Source organism: Meles meles, chromosome 10, assembly GCF_922984935.1.
Source record: "Meles meles chromosome 10, mMelMel3.1 paternal haplotype, whole genome shotgun sequence".
Taxonomy (NCBI): Eukaryota; Metazoa; Chordata; class Mammalia; order Carnivora; family Mustelidae; genus Meles; species Meles meles.
Genome location: NC_060075.1, coordinates 89,431,569 through 89,452,452, shown reverse-complemented (window position 1 = coordinate 89,452,452; position 20,884 = coordinate 89,431,569). Strand labels below are relative to the sequence as shown.

At 42.3% G+C, this 20,884-nt stretch overlaps 1 protein-coding gene across 2 annotated transcripts in view; it reads left to right on the top strand.

Moving 5' to 3' along the window:
* The window catches only part of PUS7 (pseudouridine synthase 7), a 60,176-nt gene extending 40,124 nt beyond the window's left edge, over window positions 1-20,052 (top strand). For both annotated transcript variants that reach the window (XM_046021554.1, XM_046021553.1), the window contains 8 exons: window positions 444-569; window positions 7,882-7,943; window positions 8,959-9,119; window positions 10,057-10,183; window positions 12,460-12,561; window positions 15,385-15,514; window positions 16,631-16,722; window positions 17,726-20,052. In XM_046021554.1, the coding sequence (XP_045877510.1) occupies window positions 444-569; window positions 7,882-7,943; window positions 8,959-9,119; window positions 10,057-10,183; window positions 12,460-12,561; window positions 15,385-15,514; window positions 16,631-16,722; window positions 17,726-17,862 (937 nt within the window). In that variant the 3' untranslated portion in view covers window positions 17,863-20,052. The remainder of the gene's footprint in view (window positions 1-443; window positions 570-7,881; window positions 7,944-8,958; window positions 9,120-10,056; window positions 10,184-12,459; window positions 12,562-15,384; window positions 15,515-16,630; window positions 16,723-17,725) is intronic.
* Window positions 20,053-20,884: the final 832 nt, after the last annotated feature.

Sequence of the window (20,884 nt, the reverse complement as noted above, 5' to 3'; positions counted from 1 at the left end):
GAGCCATGTGCTTCAGACACGGTGTTAAGAGATGAAGAGCCTGTGCTTCTGCTCATAGGCAGTAGCTAGGATGGGCAAATTCACAAACAGAAAGTAGAAGAAAGGTTACCTGGGGCGGGAGTCTAAGAGGAAGACTTGGGAACTATTGTTTAATGGGTCCAAAGTTTCAGTTTGGGAAGAGTGGGAAGTTCAGGAAGTAGATAGTGGGGAATGTTGCACAACATTGTCAGTGTACTTAAAAATGGCCAAAATGGTGAATTGAATGTTATCTGTATTTCACCAACGTTTTTAAAAAAAAAACACACAGAGCCTTCAGCAGATGGAGAGAAAGCTGCAGGGGATAAGGGAAAGGCACGAAGCCAAGCCATATCATTGATGACAGGCATCCCTGAATGTGTTTGACTCCGTTTTTTTTTTTCTCTGGGTAACTTGGGCCCTTGCAGAAATATAACAGGAACTGATGACCAAGTTCAGCAAGCTATGAACTCTCTCAAGGAGATCGGATTTATTAACTACTATGGGATGCAAAGATTTGGAACTACCGCTGTCCCCACATATCAGGTTGGAAGGTGCGTATTTAATTTCTTAACTTTTGTCTGAAAGAGCTCACTTGAAAAAAGAAGAAAGGTTTTTTTGTTGTTGCTGTTGTTCTTAATTATTCATGTCTAGACTGAGTGAACCAGTATGTCTCATCAGCTGATCTGTAGAATCCTTCTAATTTTTGTTATGTTTTAAGATAGTATAAATTAATACAAAAATAATAATAAAAAATTAAATCACTGTTGAAAAGGATATAATTTGGAAGGTAAGTGTTTCTCTCATCCGGGATAACCCATCCAGGGATTTTATTTTTAGTTGGTTCTTTACAGGTAAATCTTAGCTCAGTACAATAAGCTGTTGGGTAGTCCGACAAAGATGATACAGTTTGTGATTTCTTTTTACAAGTGCTTTCCAGTTTATCAAATTTTCATCTGCACTTTCCCCCCCCTTAAAGAAAGTGGTGTAGGACGGAAATAGCATGGTAAAGTTTATTTTAAGAGCTCTGATTCACTTTCAGGCAATGGGGAATCCCTGTAGGGTAAGCTGGGGTGGAAATCCCATCAATAAATAATTGGACTCTTGATCTTGGGGGTCATTAGAGCTCCATGTTGGGTGTAGAGATCACTAAATAAATAAACTTAAAAAAAAAAGACCAAAACTTTAAAAGGGACACCTGGCTCGCTCATTTGGAAGAGTGTGCAACTCTTGATCCCTGGGACGTGAGTTCAAGCTCCACATTTGGGTGTAGAGATTACTTAAATAAATTTTTTTTCTAAGTTTTTTTTTCAAGATTTTTTTTTTAAAGATTTTATTTATTTATTTGACAGAGAAAGAGATCACAAGTAGGCAGAGAGGCAGGCAGAGAGAGAGGGGGAAGCAGGCTCTCCGCTGAGCAGAGAGCCCGATGCAGGGCTCGATCCCAGGACCCTGGGATCATGACCTGAGGCGAGGGCAGAGGGCTAACCCACCGAGCCACCCAGGCGCCCCTAAGATTTTATTTTTTTTTATTTAAGGGGGGGGCGTGGAGGGAGTGAGGGAGAGAGGGAGAAGCAGACTTTCCGCTGAACAGGGAGCCTGATGCAGGACTCTATCTCAGGACCCTGGGATCATGACGTGAGCTGAAGGCAGACACTTAACCAACTCATCCACCCAGATGCCCAAAAAGATAAACTTTTAATAACATGCATACTTACTTGGATTTGGAAACCTAAACCTGCATATGCTGTCCAGTAGATTGTTACATAAAGTAATCATTCTCATGGTTATAGAAGTCATGCGTTGGAAGTGATCTGAGAGATAAGGTAGTTGTGTTTCAAACCCATGTTCTAACAAAGGTGAAATTTCGGGTTGGGGGTCTGCTGGAGCTCACTAGTTGGTCCTCTGTAGCCCTGGGAGGAGAGGACTTCTCTTGACTTCCTGTGCATGGTTGCAGCAGCTGACTACACATACTTCCATTTGTTCATGCATTTTTAAAAGCACAAAATGATTGGGGTGGCTCAGTTGGTTAGGCGTCTGACCCTTGGTTTGGCTGAAGTTATGATTTCAGGGTTGTGGGATCAAGCCCCTCATAGGGGTCTGTACTCAGTGTGCTTGAGATTCTCTCCCCCTCTGCTCCTCCCCCTGCTCGCGCATACTTTCTTTCTCTCTGATAATAAATCTCTCTGATATAAATCTCTCTGAAATAAAATCTCTCTGATAAAGTCTTTTTTAAAAAATGAAATAAAGTTTTAGAAGAGCACAAAATGATAAAAATCTCATGTAGTATTTCCTCTACTTTTAGGCAGTGTTGTAGAGGTTAAAAGCTCTGGCAGTTCAGAGCCTCAGATTACCCATCTGTTAAATGGAGATCATGAAGTGATGTGATATTTATGCATCCCCTATTGCTGTGTCTAGGATATAGTAGGTTCTCAATAAGCAGAAAGTAGTATTTTAAAGCTAAAGCATACTAACCAGAGAAAGAATTTTTGCCGAAAAGAAAACTAAAGTCACTAAATATCGTTATTATTAGATAGTAAATGATAATGTTTTCAATCTTGCTAAATGGTCAGAGGACATTGATAAAGATAGTGAAGATACTAATTATATAATGGGAGAGAATATTTAAGGGGAGACTGTATCAACGTTTTGTTTTGTTTTGTTTTGTTTTAAATAGCATTTATTTTTTAAGTAGGTTCCATGCCTACCTTGGTGCTTAAACTCATGACCATGAGATCAAGAGTTGTACACTCCACTGACAAGCCAGCCAGGTGCCCCAGGCTATATCAACTTTTTTTTTTTTTTTCAAGATTTTATTTATTTTAGAAAGAGCACAAGCGTCAGTGGAGTTGGGGGCAGGAAGGGAGAGAATCTCAAGCAGACTGTGCCCTGAGTGCAAAGCCCAACAGAGAGCCCTGAGAGCATGACCTGACCCAAAACCAAGAGTCAGACTCTCAACTGACTGAGCCACCCAAGTGCCCTGTATCAACTTTTGAATTTGTAATTAATTTGGCAGAAGAACAGCCAGGGGACCCTGCAAATTTTGTACTCCAAAGTTAATGTAAAATGACTAATGAAAATGAGATCAGATTTATCAAAAATATAGAAAGGAACAAAAATTGCATTACTTTCCCTAAGTATACAGTCAGTATACAGTCCATTCAAAATTTCAAACCAGCAGTTTCCCAGCTTCAGAGCAGCCCCCTGTTACCGTCATAGGATCTCTCAAGGGAAAAACAAAACCACCCTGAGTTTATAGATTAAAGATGGAAAAATGACTTTTATCCACAGTTTTTAAAGAACTCTTAAAAAGACAAAAGAGACAAATAACAGTCTAAAAATAGGCAAGTGATCTAAGCAGACATTTCTCTAAAGAACATAGACTAATGGCCAGTAAGCACACAAAAAGATGCTCAATATCACTAGGGAATCACTAATCATTAGGGAAAAGCAATTTAAAAAAATTATTTATTTATTTGATAGAGATCACAAGTAGTCAGAGAGGCAGGCTGAGACAGAGAAGAGAAGCAGGCTCCCTGCTGAGCCGAGAACCTGACGGGGGGCTCGATCCCAAGACCCTGAGATCATGACCTGAGCCAAAGGCAGAGGCTTTAACCCACTGAGCCACGCAAGTGCCCCAGGGAAAAGCAGTTTAAAACCACGGTGAGCTATCACTTCATATTAATTATGATAGCTAACATCATAAAGACAGATGATAGCAAGTGTTGGTGAGGATGTGGAGAGATGGGAACCCTCACGTTCTGCTGGTGGAAATGTAAACCGGTACAGCCATTTTGGATAACAGCCTGGCTAGTCCCCAAGGTTCAGTCATACGACTTAGCTATTGCACTCCTAGGTGTACACTCAGGAATTGAAAACGTGTTTACACAGAAACTTACACCAATGTTTATAGCAGCCAGGAATAATGGAAACAGCCCAGATGTCCCATCAGCTGATAAATGGATAAACAAAATGTGACGTATCCATACAATGGAATATTAGTCAACGATGAAAGAGAACGGAGTACTGACACAGGCTACAACGTGGATGGACCTTGAAAACATGCTAAGTGAAAGAAGCTAGTCACAAAAGGCAAGATATTGTAGGATTCATTTATATGAAATATTCAGAATAGGCAAATACATAGAGACAGAAATCTGATTAGTGGTTGCCTACATTTGGGGGAGGGGTAGTGGAGAGTGACTGCTGATGGGTGTAGGATTTCTTTTTGGGTGCTAAAAATGTTCCAGAATGATTGTGTAATGTTACACAATTCTGTGATTACACCAAAAGCCATTGAATTGTGTGCTTGAATGGATGAATTATATGGATATATGAATTATACCCCAGGAAAGCTGTTTGTTTTTTTTTTTAAGCGAAATAAATCCTTGCATATATGGTCAAATGATTTTTGACAAGGGTAACAAGACCAGTGGGGAGAGGACAGTCTTTTCAACAGATTAAGTTGGGGAAGTTGGATATACACATTAAAAAAAATGGACTCTTAATACCATTATAAGTTGTCTTACACCATTCAGAAGAATTAACTCAAAATAGATCCAAGACCTGGACCACTACAATTATAAAATTAGGGGGAAACCTCATGACATTTGATTGCCAATTTCTTGGATCTAACAATAGGTTGGGTTCCATAAAATTAAAAATATCTGTGTAGAAAGGACACTACCAAAAGAATAAGGAAGCAAAAAAAAAAAAAAAAAAAAGAATAAGAAAGCAGTCCACAGAATGGGAGAAAATATTTGCAGATTATCTGTTGAGGGCTTAATGTCCAAAACATACAGAGTTCCTTACAACTCAACAATAACAAAACAACTTGATTAAAAATTGACAAAGAACTTGAATAGATTGTTCATAAAGAAGAAGTGCAGATGACTAACAAACTAATAATGAAAAGATTACCAATCAAGATTACCAGTCATTAAGGAAATACAAATCAAAACCACAATGAGATAATTTTTTATACCCATTAGACTATTATTAAAAAAAATAAAACAACTGTTGGTGAAAATGTGGAAAAATGGGAACCCTTGTTCATTGCTGATGGGAATATAAAATGGGCCAGCTGCTACAGAAAAATGATCCAGTAATTCTTCACAACATCAAATGTAGACTCACCATATGATCCATAAATTCCATTTTTGAGTATCTACCCAAAAGAAATGAATGTGAACACTCAGCGAGTATTTGCACATCCATGTTTGTTTGTTTTTTTAAGGATTTATTTATTTATTTGACAGAGATCACAAGTAGGCAGAGAGGCAGGCAGAGAGAGAGAGGAGGAAGCAGGCTCCCCACAGAGCAGAGAGCCCGATGCAAGGCTCGATCCCAGGACTCTGGGATCATGACCTGAGCTGAAGGCAGAGGCTTTAACCCACTGAGCCACCCAGGTGCCCCCACACCTATGTTTTTAAGAGCAGTATTCACAGCAGCCAAAAGTTGGAAGCAACCAAGTGTCCATTAACAGGTGAATGGATCCAAGACACATTACATCGATACAATGGAGAATCCTTCAGCTTCGACAGGAAAGACTCTGACACGTGCTACAACATGCATAGACCTTGAAGACTTTCGTGCTAAATGAAATAAGCCAGGCACAAAAGGACAAAAACTGTGTAAATCCTCTTATCTGAGGTACCTCGAATAGTTAGATTCATACATGAAGTGGAGGAGTGGTTGCCAAGAGACGGAATTTATTCGATGTGTACAGAGTTTCAGTTAAGGAAGATGTGAAAGTTCTGGGGACAGGTCGTGCTAATGGTTACGGTGTGAATGCACTCAGTGCCGTACAACTGTACGCTTTAAAAATGGCTAAAATTAAGAGTTTTATGTTACGCGTTTTCTATACAGTTAAAAAAAAAGTTGGAAGAAGAAAGGTAACGTAAGAAAAGTAGGATACATCTTAACGTGTAGAGGGCCAGATAGAACGGCCTCTTGTAAATGAAATCACATATTTCATATGGCACTAGGTAGAGAACTAGGTAGATGTGGCAGCATCTTAGGAGACTTGGTAATATACCACACGTTGGCAGACTTTTTCTGTGAAGGGCCAGGTAGTAAATGTCGTGGGCCAAGGAGTGTTCATAGCAGGTGCTCAGCTCTGCTGTTAAAACAGTGTGGGAGGAGTCACATCCGATGCGTCAGGGAGGAGCACAGGTATTTTGCAAGAAACCTATTTACAAAATCAAGGGGCCAGCCGGGTCACAGGTTTTTGAACACAGACATCTTCTAGGCCACCTGATCGACCAGTGCCCCGTCCCGAACTCATTCTCCGCTCTCTCTCTCGAGGTGTTGCGGATAGTCTAGCCAGTTCCATAATGTGTCATCCAGGAGAATATTGAGGGACTGATAGAGCATGGCTTCTTCCAGGACTGCTGGGATGGCCAGCAGTAGGCGTCTGTTATGTAATTAATCACATTAGTAGATAAAAAATCGGTGTGATCATATCATTGGATACCAGACAGCGTTTTATACAGTTTAATATGCAAAAAATATGCCATATAGGTTAACTTAAATATGAAAAATAAAAATCACAGTTAACTAAAAAACAAAAATTAGTAGAAGGGATTTCTGTATTCTTCTGGTGAGGAAAGCCTTTCTTCTTTTAAAGATTTATTTGTTTTAGAGAGAGGGAAAAAGTGAGTGGGCAGGGGGCATGGAGGAGGAGGAGAGAATCTCAAGCAGACTCCCCACTGTGCCTGGAGCCTGACTTGGGGCTTCCCATGGAGCTCAACCCCACAATCATGAGATCATGAGATCATGACTTGAGCCAAAACCAAGATTTGGACGCTTAGCTGACTGAGCCACCCAGGTGCCACTAGGGAAGGCCTTTCTAAGCATAACTCCAACACCAGAAATCTTGACTGGAAGAATTCAGGTAAGATACCCAAAATAGAATATTCATATGGCAACATATAATGGAATAAAGGTTAAAGGTAAAATTGGATATGCTTACAGATTTATCAAAAACATCATTGGCTCAGTCAGTGGAGCGTGTGACTCTTAATCTTGGGGTTGTGAGTTCTACCCCCACATTGAGTATAGAGGTTACTTTAAAATCTTTAATGGGGCCACTGGGTGGCTTAGTTGATTAAATGTCTGCCTTTGGGTCAGGTTATGATCCCAGAGTCCTGGGATCAAGTCCCACTTGGGGCTCGCTGCTCAGTGGGGAATCTGCTCCTCCCTCTGCCCCTTCCCTTCCCGTCCCCCCCCACCCCCACCGCTCATTGTCTCTCACTTTCTGTTGCTCTCTCTCAAATAAAATCTTTAAAAAAAAAAATCTTTTTTTTTAAGTTATGAAAAATACTCTCTAAAGTGTTGATTTAGATAGTGTTAGATAAAAGGTAACCTCTCTTACATACTATTTAATTTTTAAGAAGCATATATTATAATCAGTAAAAAATAAGATATTTCCATTTTGGCAAGAATAATAAGGAAGGATAAAGTGTTATTTATTCTGTTTGTCTAGGCAAGAAGGTATTAACAAGGGGGAGAAATTTCTTGTGAAGTTTCAAATAAGTTTTAGTGCAGAAAGGCTTAACTTTGATTTATACAGATAATACCATGTATAACAGCTTGATGAGTTGGTAGTATTTATACTATTAGCATTTTAAAACTGTGAGGGTGATACTAAATGTTAATGAGTGAACATGCTCTTCATTTTGTTCTCTCGTTTTTAAGTTCTTTTGGCATTTACATTTGAAACCTTTATCATTATATTAGTTTTCCAGCTCACTTTTGCATTTAATAAAATATAGACAGTTAACATGATTTTTGACTGCACAGATTTTGACATATAAAATTCATCTTACTGCAAAATTAAGTAAAATAAATGATGTTTAATTTTAGAGCTATCCTACAGAATTCCTGGACTGAAGTCATGGATTTAATATTGAAACCCCGTTCTGGAGGTAAGAATAAAATTCATGTTAATGAAAGAAATAGACTATTTTGTTAAGTATTCGTGGAATTGCTTTGAATAAAAAGTATGTGTGCATACTGGGGGTGGTTATTTCAGAATTTTCAAGATTGATTTTATAGTAAAATAAAAGGATAGTTCATTTTTTCACAAATTCTGTATATATATATGTGAGATTTATAACTTATATCCTGTTTTCAGCAGTTTAGCTCATCTAATTTATTCATTCATAAATGAATACATGTATTTCCTTTTCCCTGTGCTCTGCTAAATCTCTGAACATTCAGGAATGCAGACACATTTCACTTGTGGTTAATTTTTAAGTACAGTGTGATAGAATGTAAAAACTGAGCCAAAAAATGTTGAAGATTTTTAGTTTAAAGAGTTTGTCAAGAACTTCCCAGAAAGTACCTCTACATTCATACTGTATGAAAAAAAGATTTAAGTGCTACTGTACAAGGGCACCTGGTTGGTTCAGTCAGTTAAGGGTCTGACTCTTGATTTCAGTGGAGCTCTTGATCTCAGGGGCGTGAGTTTGAGCCCTACTTTGGGCTCCGTGCTGGGTATAGAGCCTCTTAAAAAACAACAACAACAAACTGTACAAATTATCAAAACAGGTATGCCCTTTGGATAATCGTTTCCAAATTAAAAGAGATAAAGTTGTCTAATTTTAAGGAGAGTGGCCTCTTAAATTTGCACACCCAGTAGAGAAGGAGAAGGAAGAAAGGACTACCTGGTTTTTGTCTTGTGACTCAGCCGTTAGCATGGAACAGTGATGGTGTTTAAATCCCGGGGTGGCAGAAGGTAGACAGAGCCAGCTGGTTCAGTGCACTCTGCCTGTCCTGCCTTGTCACGTTCTGGTGGCTGTTCTCAGGTGAGCAGAAGCTATTCAGAGTACCTGAAGCACAGAGAGCCTTTTCTAATTTTGTGTTCTCTCGGCAGCACATTAAGTTACAGAAACCTGCCTGTCAATAATTTATTTTAATCCCAGCTTTTCTTCCCCCCAGCTGAAAAGGGCTACTTGGTTAAGTGCAGAGAAGAGTGGGCGAAGACCAAAGACCCAGCCGCTGCCCTCAGAAAACTTCCTGTAAAAAGGTGTGTGGAAGGGCAACTGCTTCGAGGACTTTCAAAATATGGAATGAAGAATATAGTCTCTGCGTTTGGCATAGTGAGTTCTATTTGTGAAGTCAGGCGAATGACTTGAGGTGGCTTAATGCTTTTTAAATTTTTTCTTTAAATATTTTACTAAATTTTGAGAGAGCAGAAGGTAAATAAGGATCCTTTGGTGATCTCTGAGTGGCGGGTGACCAGAGTGATCCTTGTTTGTGCCCTGAACGGCGATGGGGGTGGAGGGTGGGTGCAGGAAACGTTGGCAGTAACGATTAACGTTGAGGGCATGAGAAGAGCATTGAAGTGGAAGATACTATCCACAAGGAAATTTAAATTAACCATCGTGCTACTTCAGAAATTCACAGTCCATGTTAGAGTTCATTTCTTGGTCATTCTCCCAGCATCAGCCCTGTGACCTACGAGGTGGTCTAAATGATCACATTTTAGTTTGGTTTCTTTGTGGTGGTTCAGCAGTGGGTTCCGTCTTGGCACGCGTGGCCTGTGCTAGTACTCGGATACCTGTAACCCAGAAGAGACCAACGTTTCACTCTTTACCTTCAGTCTTACCTACTCTTCCCCCAGAGAAACAAAACAGCGTTTTTGCTGCATGAAATCAGTTGTCCATTCAGTCCTTTAGGTTTTCTCCTTCCATGGAATTAATCAGGAAGGAAGCACGGTCTGCTCTGTAAGTGACGTGTCAATTTCTGCAGTCGGAGCGCTGTGTCTTTGAATCAGGGTATAGGGTCTCCCGGAGTTGCCTTAATTGCATGAATGCCTGGCAGCCGCTGAAGTTGGAGCAACCGAGCACCCGTAGGCACAGGGGCTCTGTCCCTCACACTGGTTGCTGTGCGTCACTCACTATTTCTATCCGTTCAGCGTATGAGCTGCTTATCCTAGGGTCACCACTAAGCAAATGAGATGTCTTGGAAAGTACAGTACTTCTAATACTCAGAATGTGTCTTTTTTTTCCTTGCCCGTTTTTTTCTTCCTTCCAGATACCAAGAAATAATCGCCTGATGTATATTCATAGCTATCAAAGCTATGTGTGGAATAACATGGTAAGCAAGAGAATAGAAGAGTACGGACTGAAGCCTGTTCCGGGGGACCTTGTTCTCAAAGGAGGTAAAAAGGCAGATAAATCCATTCCATCCAACTAGGCTCAGGCATTTGACACTGGTGCTTAAATGCAGCCCGGCCACTACTTAAGAGAGACACGTCTGCTAAGGGTGAAATGGAAAGACGTTGTAAACTCAGATTGAACAGTTTGGATCTGTGTCTTTAATGAAAATATTTATCCAGGGGCACCTGGGTGGCTCAGTGGGTTAAAGTCTCTGCCTTCGTCTCAGGGCATGATTCCAGGGTCCTGGGATCGAGCCCCGCATCGGGCTCTCTGCTCAGCGGGGAGCCTGCTTCCCCCCCACCCCTCTGCCTGCCTCTCTGTCTACTTGTGATCTCTGTCTGTCAAAAAAAATAAATAAATCTTAAAAAAAAAAAAAAAAAAGAAAGAGGGGCACCTGGGTGGCTCAGAGGGTTAAAGCCTCTGCCTTCGGCTCAGGTCATGATCCTGCAGTCCCGGGATCGAGTCCCGCATCGGGCTCCCTGCTCGGCGGGGAGCCTGCTTGCCCACCCATCCCCCTGCCTGGCTCTCTGCCTACTTGTGATCTCTCTCACTCTCTCTCTGTCAAATAAATAAATAAAATCTTTTAAAAAAGAAAGAAAGAAAATAATATATCCAGTTAGATGGGGTGCCTGGGTGGCTCAGTGGGTTAAAGCCTCCGCCTTCCGCTCAGGTCATGATCCTGGGGTCCTGGGATCGAGCCCTACATCGGGCTCTCTGTTCTGTGGGGAGCCTGCTCCCTCCTCTCTCTCTGCCTGCCTAGTTGTGATTTCTCTCTGTCAAATAAATAAAAATATTGAAAAAAAATATATATATATATCCAGTTAGGGACGCCTGGGTGGCTCAGTCCGTTAAGTGTCTGCCTTTGGCTCAGGTCATGATCCTGGGGTCCTGGGATGAAGCCCTGCATCTGACTCCCTGCTCAGCGGGGAGCCTGCTTCTCCCTCTCTCCCTCTGCCTGCCACTCCCCCTGCTTGTGCTGTCTGTCTCTCTCTCTGTCAAAGGAATAATCTCCAATTTGAATAAGTACCTAACTCTCTCTGGGTCTCTGGGCCTTCATTTTCTCAGCTAGAATAAGATTTGGACACAGTGTTGCCTTAAATCTTTTTCCAAACTGTAATCTGGGTCTTGCAAATACTCCTCTCTACTTCTGGATGTTACCTTGGCCTCTCAGCTGTTGTCTGCCAGTTTCAAAGAGTTTCTTTAAGTCAACACTCAGCTGGAGCCCACTTTACATACGGGCCATGATATAACAGACATTTAGTGCATACCCTGTGCCCACAGCATTCATAAGACACACAGATGATCCCTTCTGATGCCGAGCCCTCTCACCACGGGCCAGGCCTTGTGCTAAGCCCTTTTTCTGCATTTTCTGGTTTAAAGCTCATAGTATTCTATGAAGTATTCTCTCTGTTCTTCAGACAAGGTTCATAGGGTTCCACGGCTGGTTAAAGAAAAAAAGGCAGGGGCGCCTAGGGGGCTCAGTCTTAAGGTTAAGCTTCTCCCTTCAGTTCAGGTCATGATCCCAGGGTCCTGGGATGGAGCCCTACATCGGGCTCCCTGCTCAACAGGGAGCCTCTTCCCCCACCCTCTCTGCCTACTTGTGATCTCTGTCTGTCAAATAAATAAATAAAATCTTTAAAAGAAAAAAGAAAGAAAGAAAGAAAAGGCAGGGATTCAGAATCAAGGTCTGCCTGTTTCCACAGTCCACTTCCTTCTGGCATACCCACCTGTCCTTCTACTGTCTGCAAACATAGCCTGCTCATCTAGATGTATGCCCGAGAGATCCAGGTTTCTGTTGAGAAATGTTGATTATCCTAAATTAATAGTTGTTAACCTCATTTAGTGTTGATTACATCCAGTGTATTTTGATGTCCCATGTGCCATTACATTTCATTCTCTAAATGCAGATAGATTTTTTTAAATTATTCTCTTAGCAAAATGTATCCATTGATGATAGCATTCTAGATGGTATTTTACAGTATTGTTTATAAAGGAGCTGATCATTTAAAGCAAACATTCTAAGAAATTGAGGGTGCAGCTGAGAAATGAATTTTTTTTTGGCTTCCCTCTTGTTCTCAGTCCATGATGTTTATTTCTAGGGTAGAGCAGAAAAGACGAAAAGATCCCTAACTTCATTTCTTTAAGCTTTGTAGGCCACTCAGCCTTGTCGGCTTGCCCTTCTGACTTCTTAGATGTGTATAATTTTAGAAGCTCAGGCTCATGAAAATATTACCTATTTTCACAATTTTTCTTAATTTCTCTTTTTGTGAATTTGCAGCTACAGCCACCTACATCGATGAAGAAGATGTTAATAATTACTCCATCCATGATGTGGTAATGCCCTTACCAGGTTTCGATGTTATCTACCCAAAGCATAAAAGTAAGTTCCCTGTTTGGGGAAAACAGTTCAAACAAAGTTTGATGTTTTTAAGTCATTGGCTCTGAAGAGTAGAGAGAGGACGGAAAAATGATCAGTACTTGAAATAGAATTTTAGATCTTTGATTTCCATCAGAGTTGAAAATGTTTCAATTTCAAGCATTTATAAATCACATTTACCTATAAAGTCCCCCAGGAAGGGATGTATTCAGATAGATAATTTAATTTTTTTTATTTTTAAGAAGTCTCTACACCCAACATGGGGCTCAAACTTACAACCCCAAGATCAAGAATTCCTTGATCCACTGATTACACCAGCCAGGCACCCCTGGATAATTAAACTGAGAAACAGTGGTGCTGGTGGTGGCAGCGGTAATGGGGAAGTTGTCGTCGTGTTGATATTATTGTTCCTAGTGTTGCTGTTGTAAGTGGCATCATTTTAAATTTCTGAAATCCACTAATTCTTACAAAGGATAGGAAGGCTTTGGAAAACGTCATTGAGAAAGTGAATGGATAGTTCGACTTTCCCTTCCTTCAGCCTTTTTTCTTTGACACCATGTAAGTAATACCTGCTTATTGTGTTTTAAAAGTCAACGAGCGGGCGCCTGGGTGGCTCAGTGGTTTAAGCCGCTGCCTTCGGCTCAGGTCATGATCTCAGGGTCCTGGGATCGAGTCCCGCATCGGGCTCTCTGCTTCACGAGGAGCCTGCTTCCCTCTCATTCTCTCTCTGCCTGCCTCTCTGCCTACTTGTGATCTCTCTCTGTCAAATAAATAAATAAAATCTTTAAAAAAAAATAAATAAAAATAAATAAATAAAATAAAAGTCAACGAGCGCAGAAATTTATGGAGTGAAAAGTGAGCATTCACTACCCTTATTTCCCGTTCCCTATAGGCTTTTAGGAATTACTTCCCTTATCTTCGTGGATTAGGCTTGGGGGTTGTGGACTGGAACTTTCATTCTTCAGGGATTCAGAAATTGGAAAAAAGAAGGCAGCTCGGAGTATGAGACCAGCTTGGTGCATCTGACCCTGGAAGTTTACCCTTAGCCAGAACTGGTCTGTGGGAGGTTATTTCTTGTTAAAAAAAAAAAAAAAAAAACCTTTTCTCTTGGAGCGCCTGGGTGGCCCAGCTGATTAAGCATCTGACTCTTGATTGCAGCTCTGGTCTTGATCTTAGGGTCGTGAGTTCAGGCCCCATGTTGGGCTCCACACTGGAGCCTACTTGAACCAACAGACGAAAATCATCTTTTCTCTCAGGGGACCAGAATGGTTTCCCTGGTCAGTGTTCTGTTCCTTGAAATTGTACAAGTTAGAGAATGATTCAATATTAACACCCTTCTCTGATAATGCAGATACTTAAAAAAGTTAGCCATCTGCCACTTCCATGTTGGTTGACACTGTCAAACTGCTGTGGTCCTAATACTTACGAGGCTGACTTTGCTGAGGGGCAGGAACAGAGATGAGGAGAGAAGGACTGGGGAGACGAGGGAGGGAGCAGGGAGTGGTCTGCCTATCCTGATGGCGCAGCGAGGCCCCGAGGACACACTGACACTGGGAACTAGCGAGAAGGAAAGCACTTAAGATGCTCAGACCCACACTTGCTCTCTTTCCAAGAAAGAAAAAGTGAGCGTTCTTTTCTTTCTTGTACCTCTCAGGATCAGAATTACGGGCTAATGCCAGTTAAGACATAAATTCATCACAGCCTTTGACCAGGCCGTTCATGGAAACCTTGTGGCCAGGACAGGGGCTCGCAGACTGCATGGGTGGCGGGTCGGGCGCATGGGTGGGTAACACATTTACATGCGGTGTCCAGCTGTGCTCAGTGTAGGGATCCCTGTTGTCTCACAGGTGTGTTGTGATGGAGTCTTTTCTTCACGCTGGTCTGTCCGGCATTTTTTATGAATAACTTGGATCAAGAAGCCTGTTCATCATGTTTGCAGATTCTTTTACCCAGAATGGTTAATACTAATTGTATGAAAAATAAGTTTTTTTGAAAAAACTGCAGAGGGTATTGAATAGGGCTTAATGTAAATAGTATTTTTGTAACGGCCTAGTTTGATAGTAGTCTACGTAGAGTATCTGGAGTTCTTACTAGCACCAGGCTGCTACTCTGAGGCTGATTAAGTGTTTTGTGGGGAGTACAGAAACGGCAGAGGAGGGACAGTTGAAGGAACAGGTGTGTGACCTAGAGAAGAAACGGCTTAAAGGGCCAGTACTCGTGAGTACGTGTGGAAGAGGGCAGTGAACCCGCTGTGTTCCAAAGCAGTCAGCGGAAGTTCTAAGAAGACAGATAACAGCCCGGAATAAGGGACTTTCTAACAATTGTGTTTCTCACAAGGAAGTGGTGACCAGTAACTGGCCACATGCAAGCAAGGCTGGATGACAGCCTCTCTCGGGTATTCCCACATCAGGTGTGAGGCTGAGCCCAGATGGTTTTCCCAGGTCTCTCATATATATCATTTATATCTGCCTTCTTCCAGAAAGAGTCTGAGGCCATGTGCGGGTCTCTTCCAGCTCTGAGCATGTATAAATTGTAGGTTAACAACTTCGGATGAAATGCTTTTGTAGTTAGCTTAAGAACCTATGCCCCAGATACTGTGGCTGCTTGCAAGAGATAACTTACAAGTTGGTCCAAACTAAGCTTCAGACTCCTGGTCGTGGGAGTAAGTCCCTAAATTTCGATTCCAGAGGACAGGCTGGGTTAAACATCAGAGGGACTGGCTTTGTTAGGACGATCTAACTGAATGTACATGTTACTCTCTTCGTAGTCTAACTGAAGGTAGCTTGCTGGCATGCTGCATTCCAACTAACTTTTTGTATTTTATAGTCAGCGAAGCCTACAGGGAAATGCTCACAGCAGACAATCTGGATATTGACAACATGAGACACAAAATTCGAGATTATTCCTTATCAGGGGCCTACCGAAAGATCATTATTCGTCCTCAGAATGTCAGTTGGTGAGTGATTGTCTGGAATGATACAGAACTGAATTGTGTGAGACTGAAAGCTTTTGCATCTCCTGTATATTTTCCATCATTTACAACCTGGTGTAGAAGTGCTGCTTGCTATTATTACTATTATTATTGCTGTTACTTGGGATTTTTCAAATCATCGGGAAACAACTGAGTGAAAGTGTTAAAGTTTACATTTTATTGGCCTTGCTAAATTATTGAAGAAACGTGCCGAGAAAAAACTTTTCCCTATTAATAAAAAATTGAGATTTGTTGGGGAACCTGGGTGGCTCAGTTAGTTAAGCATCCAGCTCGGTTTTAGCTCAGGTCATGATCTCAGGGTGGTGACATTGAGCCTTGTGTCTGGCTCCAGAGTCTGCTTGAGGCTCCTCCCCCCCAAATAAAAAGAAATCTTTTAAACATTGAGATTTGCTTGCAGAGCTATCCCTGACAAGCTACTTTATTCAGATTTAGCTGTGAGTTCCAAACACTGATCTGTTTGTTTTAATAACAGTTTCTAAAGAGAAAAAGGTATATATGTATTAACTCATTTAAAATATTTCAGTACCTAATGTGAACTAAAGCTTTATTTGATAATTTTTAAAATTGGATCTTGAGTTAGTTGTCCATTGCCAGGAAGTTCTCTTTCCTCTCTCCATCTCCTTCTCCCTTCCTGTCTTCCCTCCTCTTCCTGGGGTAAGGTTGGCAGGGTTGGACTTGGCCCTCCCCACTCCAGAGAACGGTTCCTCGTGAGTAACCACAGTGTTAGTAGTGGAAACCACTCTGGAGAAAACATAAATGCCATTATTAATTCATTTCGCATCTGTGCAAAGTGAAGTTTACTACTTATCAGTTACATATAAAAAGAATTTCTATCCCAAGGAAATATATTGTATTTTTTTTTTTTACAGAGGCTGGCATCCTTTGTCACCTTACTGTATAGTGATGTAAAGGCAATACTCATATGAAAGATCTGGTCCTATCCTGTTACCGAATAGTTCCACCCAGAGTTATTTCCAGCAGGCCTATGTGTTTTTCTTTCTAAGCAAATGGCAGTGAGCAGCTTAATAACCATTTACGGCAATGCACATTCACACTTCTCTTCCTTTTTGTGTTTTGAAGGGAAGTCGTTGCATACGATGATCCTAAAATCCCACTCTTCAACACAGACGTGGACAACCTGGAAGGGAAACCACCACCAGTGTTTGCTTCTGGTAAGTTTATCCAGCCGTCAGTTCTGTGTCGATTTGAAATGTTTTCTCTATCCAAAACCTAAAGAAAAAACTGTTGGGGGCACCTGGGTGACTCAGTAGGTTAAGCATCTGCCTTTGGTTCAGGTCAGTGTCCTGGCCCTGCTCAGTGGGGAGTCCGCTTCTCCCTCTGCCTGCCCCTCCCCTTGTACTCACTCTTTCTTTCTCTCTCTCTCTCTCTCTCTCAAATAAATAAATAAAATCTTTAAAAAACAAAATAAAAAAAAACCTCTTGGGGCGCGTGAGGTGGCTCAGTGGGTTAAAGCCTCTGCCTTCGGCTCGGGTCATGATCCCAGGGTCCAGGGATCGAGCCCCGTGTGGGTCTCCCTGCTTGGCTGGGAGTCTGCTCCTCCCCCTGCCTGCTGCTAACCCTCCTCGTGCTCTGTCTATGTCTCTCTCTCTCAAAAATGAATAAAGCCTTTGAAAAGAAAGGAAAAAAAAACTCACAATCACCACCACCTTCCACCAGCTCAGTGACTTCTATTTTGTGTTTTGTCATCTTAGTTTCGTGGTTATAGCTTAATAATTAAAACGGTAGATTTTGCCGAGAATGAAGGAACGTTACAGAAGTTTGTGGTGTTAGGCGATGGAATATTTCCTCCACCGCCCCCCCAATGTCCCCCCAAGTTAACACAGGTGAGTGAAAGTCCAGGAACAGAGTCTAACACATGAAATTTGCCTTGTCAACGTCAAAGTTTTGCCATCATTCCTTTGTCTGTTTCCACCCTATTGCTTTTGTGTCGCCTGCCCTTTTTATGAAGGTTCCAGATAGAATCATCATAGGGATTCAGCTGGATCCCATACTCCCAGATCTCACTTGAACGTTTCATTCTCTGAGGCCCCACGGGAAGTAGTGCCTGAGGAAAGGAGTGCAGTGGTTTTCTTTCTGTACAGACGCTAGGACTCTCCCCAGTCTGTCTGCTGCTGCCTGCCTTTTCTGACCGTTCTCTTCTCTCTTGCCTGGCAGAAGGCAAATACAGAGCTCTGAAGATGGATTTTTCTCTCCCTCCCTCTACCTACGCTACCATGGCCATTCGCGAAGTGCTAAAAATGGACACCAGCATCAAGAACCAGACCCAGCTGAACACCACCTGGCTCCGCTGAGTCCTTTCCCCCGGATTTAGAAGATGCACACGAGTGTTCACCGGCTCCCTGTTCCTTTTTCTCTTAGTACAGACCCATAGGATTACTTTAGATCTTTGTAGTTAAAGATTATTTGTATTTTTTCAGGTTTTTATTAGCTTCATTTGCAGTATTTGTACACATATACAAATCCTGAGGATCCTAATTCTAGCTCAGAGGATTTAAATTGATCAGAATATATTTCAGGTGCTTAAATCAGTAAAATGTCAGCTTTCCTGGCTTTATAATAATTTAAAAAGGACTTTGGTTTAAAGTTGCAGTTTTAGGTTTTTGCTACATTCTTAATGGACAACATGAACTTTTAACATATCCATGAATGGAGTACTCAGTGATGCATTTTAAGAGAAAAGGCAACAAATCTTGACTGTGAATCAGTAGAGTCCCCCTCCAGCTATTACTACAAGTACAGTGCTCGTGCTTATTGAAATGATGATAAAACATCGCCAGGTCTATAGACGCACACGTGACTGCATCATCACCGCACTCCTGCACCAGGTTGAGGCAAGTGCTGAGAGAGCTTTCAGTTGCTATAGCTTTGCGTTTATTTTCTCATCACCTTGCGGAAGGTTGGGTTGTTAGGTCTTTTTTTTCCTCAAGGTAAACACATGCGGCTATTTTTATTAGTCAAGGTCTGATTTTTACTCTAGGTGCCTTTTATGTTCAGAACTCCTTTCACTGGACTGGTTATTTGCCCCAAAATAAGTGACAGCAGAGAGGAAAACTTTAAACCTTCACAAGGGCTCCTCCAATCAGCAGCATCGGCCTCTGTCACCTGCCGCATAGGTGTTTGCGTTTCTGGCATTGTGTGAAACTTGTCTCTGGCATGAGAGGCTACACGGGCCTTGCCAAGGGTGTGTGACGTCAGTGCACCAATTTTTACTTTCTACCATTTCTAGAAAAAAATATAATAAATATTTTTTAAAACTCCTTTCTACTAGTTATATGTTAAATAAATTCTCTAAAACCGAGCACGAATGAGAACCTTGGCCCAAGACTGAGGGCAAGGAACGAAGTGAATGAGGGGTCCTCAGAGATGGCATCGACACAGAGAGGTGCGCGGGTGTGAGATGTCACGAGGATACCCTAGTTGCGTGTCAGGCTCTACGGCGGTTGAACCGGTTGGACTGGATTCAGGGTTATTCTTCCCATAGCACCCCTCACTTGCTTCCCAGCGCACTTTCTGGAGAGAGGAACGGAGAAGAGCTTCCCTACCAGGAACATCCCCCCATGGCGGTGTGGGAGACGAGTGTCCCGTGTCTGGCAGTGGAAGACTGAGAACTGGGTTTCAGCCCTCGTGTATTAGTGGCATCCATCACATGCACAGGTGAACAAGGATTCGAGATCTCATGGGAAAGAACCCTCTCAGCTGGCTAGTTTCTACAGAATCTTCTGGCCTACAAAAGCCCAATTTGTTAAATGTATATTGGACTGTTGGTGCTTTCCAGCGCTGGCAAGTTACTTTCCTTCGTCAGACTGAGGAGTGGAAAAGGGCTCACACAGGGGACCTAACTGCCTAATGCAGGTGCGTCCGGTAGCTCTGCGTTTATAAATTGACGTTACTGGGGGGAAAAGGCTAAACTTAGAAATGTGGTCTTCATCCGGGGAATACTTACAGCCCTGTGGCATGAGTTCGTTTGCCTGCTGCATTAGCCCCCTGCCAGCTTGTGCTTGTCTCCTGGTAAACACCACTGGGAAAGAGAGGATTCCAGGCTGGGTCTTAGCGCTGCCTTGAGACTCAGGGACCGCCCATCTAACCCCAGGACTTGCCGGCTTGGGATAAATCATTGCCTTAGCATCGACGTCAGGACATTTTGTTGCTGTTAACAAAGGGGAGACATTTCCATGAGCCTCGGCCTCCATGTACATATACCTTGGGTTCTCAGTTTTTGCCTAAAAGAAATAATAAAAGACCCTTATTTTTTATGATATAAACTCAGCACAGTTAAACTAAGAAGCTAAATAATCACACGCATATTATCACCTGTTTCTGTTCATGGTTTCGTGTTGCAGAGAGTAACCAGACAGCCTCTAATTACACTAACAAAAGAATACTTCCGACTTGAGTCCCCCCAAAAAATTAGCACATGTGCTTAAAACTTGACCAGCTGTGCCACACAGGACAAACGAGCACAAGCTGCCATTTATACCAGAATGCTTTTTGTGGCCAATCTTGCACTAACAAAATAAAGATCTGTGTGTGTGTGTGTGTGTGTGTGTGTGTTACTTCTAGTCTGTACTGACGTGTGTGTGTTGGGTATTAGGAGGCAGAAACAGTGCCGTGTCGCTGCCGCCCGCGAGGACGTAACAGCACAGCAGACGAGCTCCGAGCTGTGAGGGGCCAGGCTCTGCCCTCCGCAAGCTGAAGGGTGTGCCTGCAGAGCCGAGGGTCACTGCACGGTTCTGTCTGATCAGGGAAATCTGCCTTCCTGATTTATAGGGCCCTACTCGTGTAGGCTAAAGCATCTCAGTTCTGGATCATGAATTGAAAAATTGAAGGGAAAAGTATGGATGTTGCCTTACGGGGAAGGAAAGAGAGCAAGTGTGTATAGACACACCCACACACCCCTACACATACATAAATATGCTAACTTTTACACAATTTTAAATAAGACCCCCTACTCTAAGTCAGGGCTTTCCAAACTTGAATGTGCGTGGGAACCCCCTGGCAGTCTTGTACACTGTGGGTGTACTTCAGAGCTGCGAGTGGAGCCGGAAATACTTTGCATTTCTAACAAACTCCCTGAGGGTCCTGTGCTGCGAGTCTGCACACCGCACTTGGGGAAGCAAGGCTCCAGACCTGCAGTGGCCAGTGCAGCAGCCACCAGCCACAGGTGGTTAATTTAATTTAGCTAAAAAAAATCTTAAGGTGTTATTATTTATTCAACAGAGAGATAGCGAGACCAAGAGCACAAGCAGGGGGAGCAGCAGGCGAAGGGGGAGGGAGAAGCAGATGCCCCGCCGAGCATGGAGCCTGTTGCGGGTC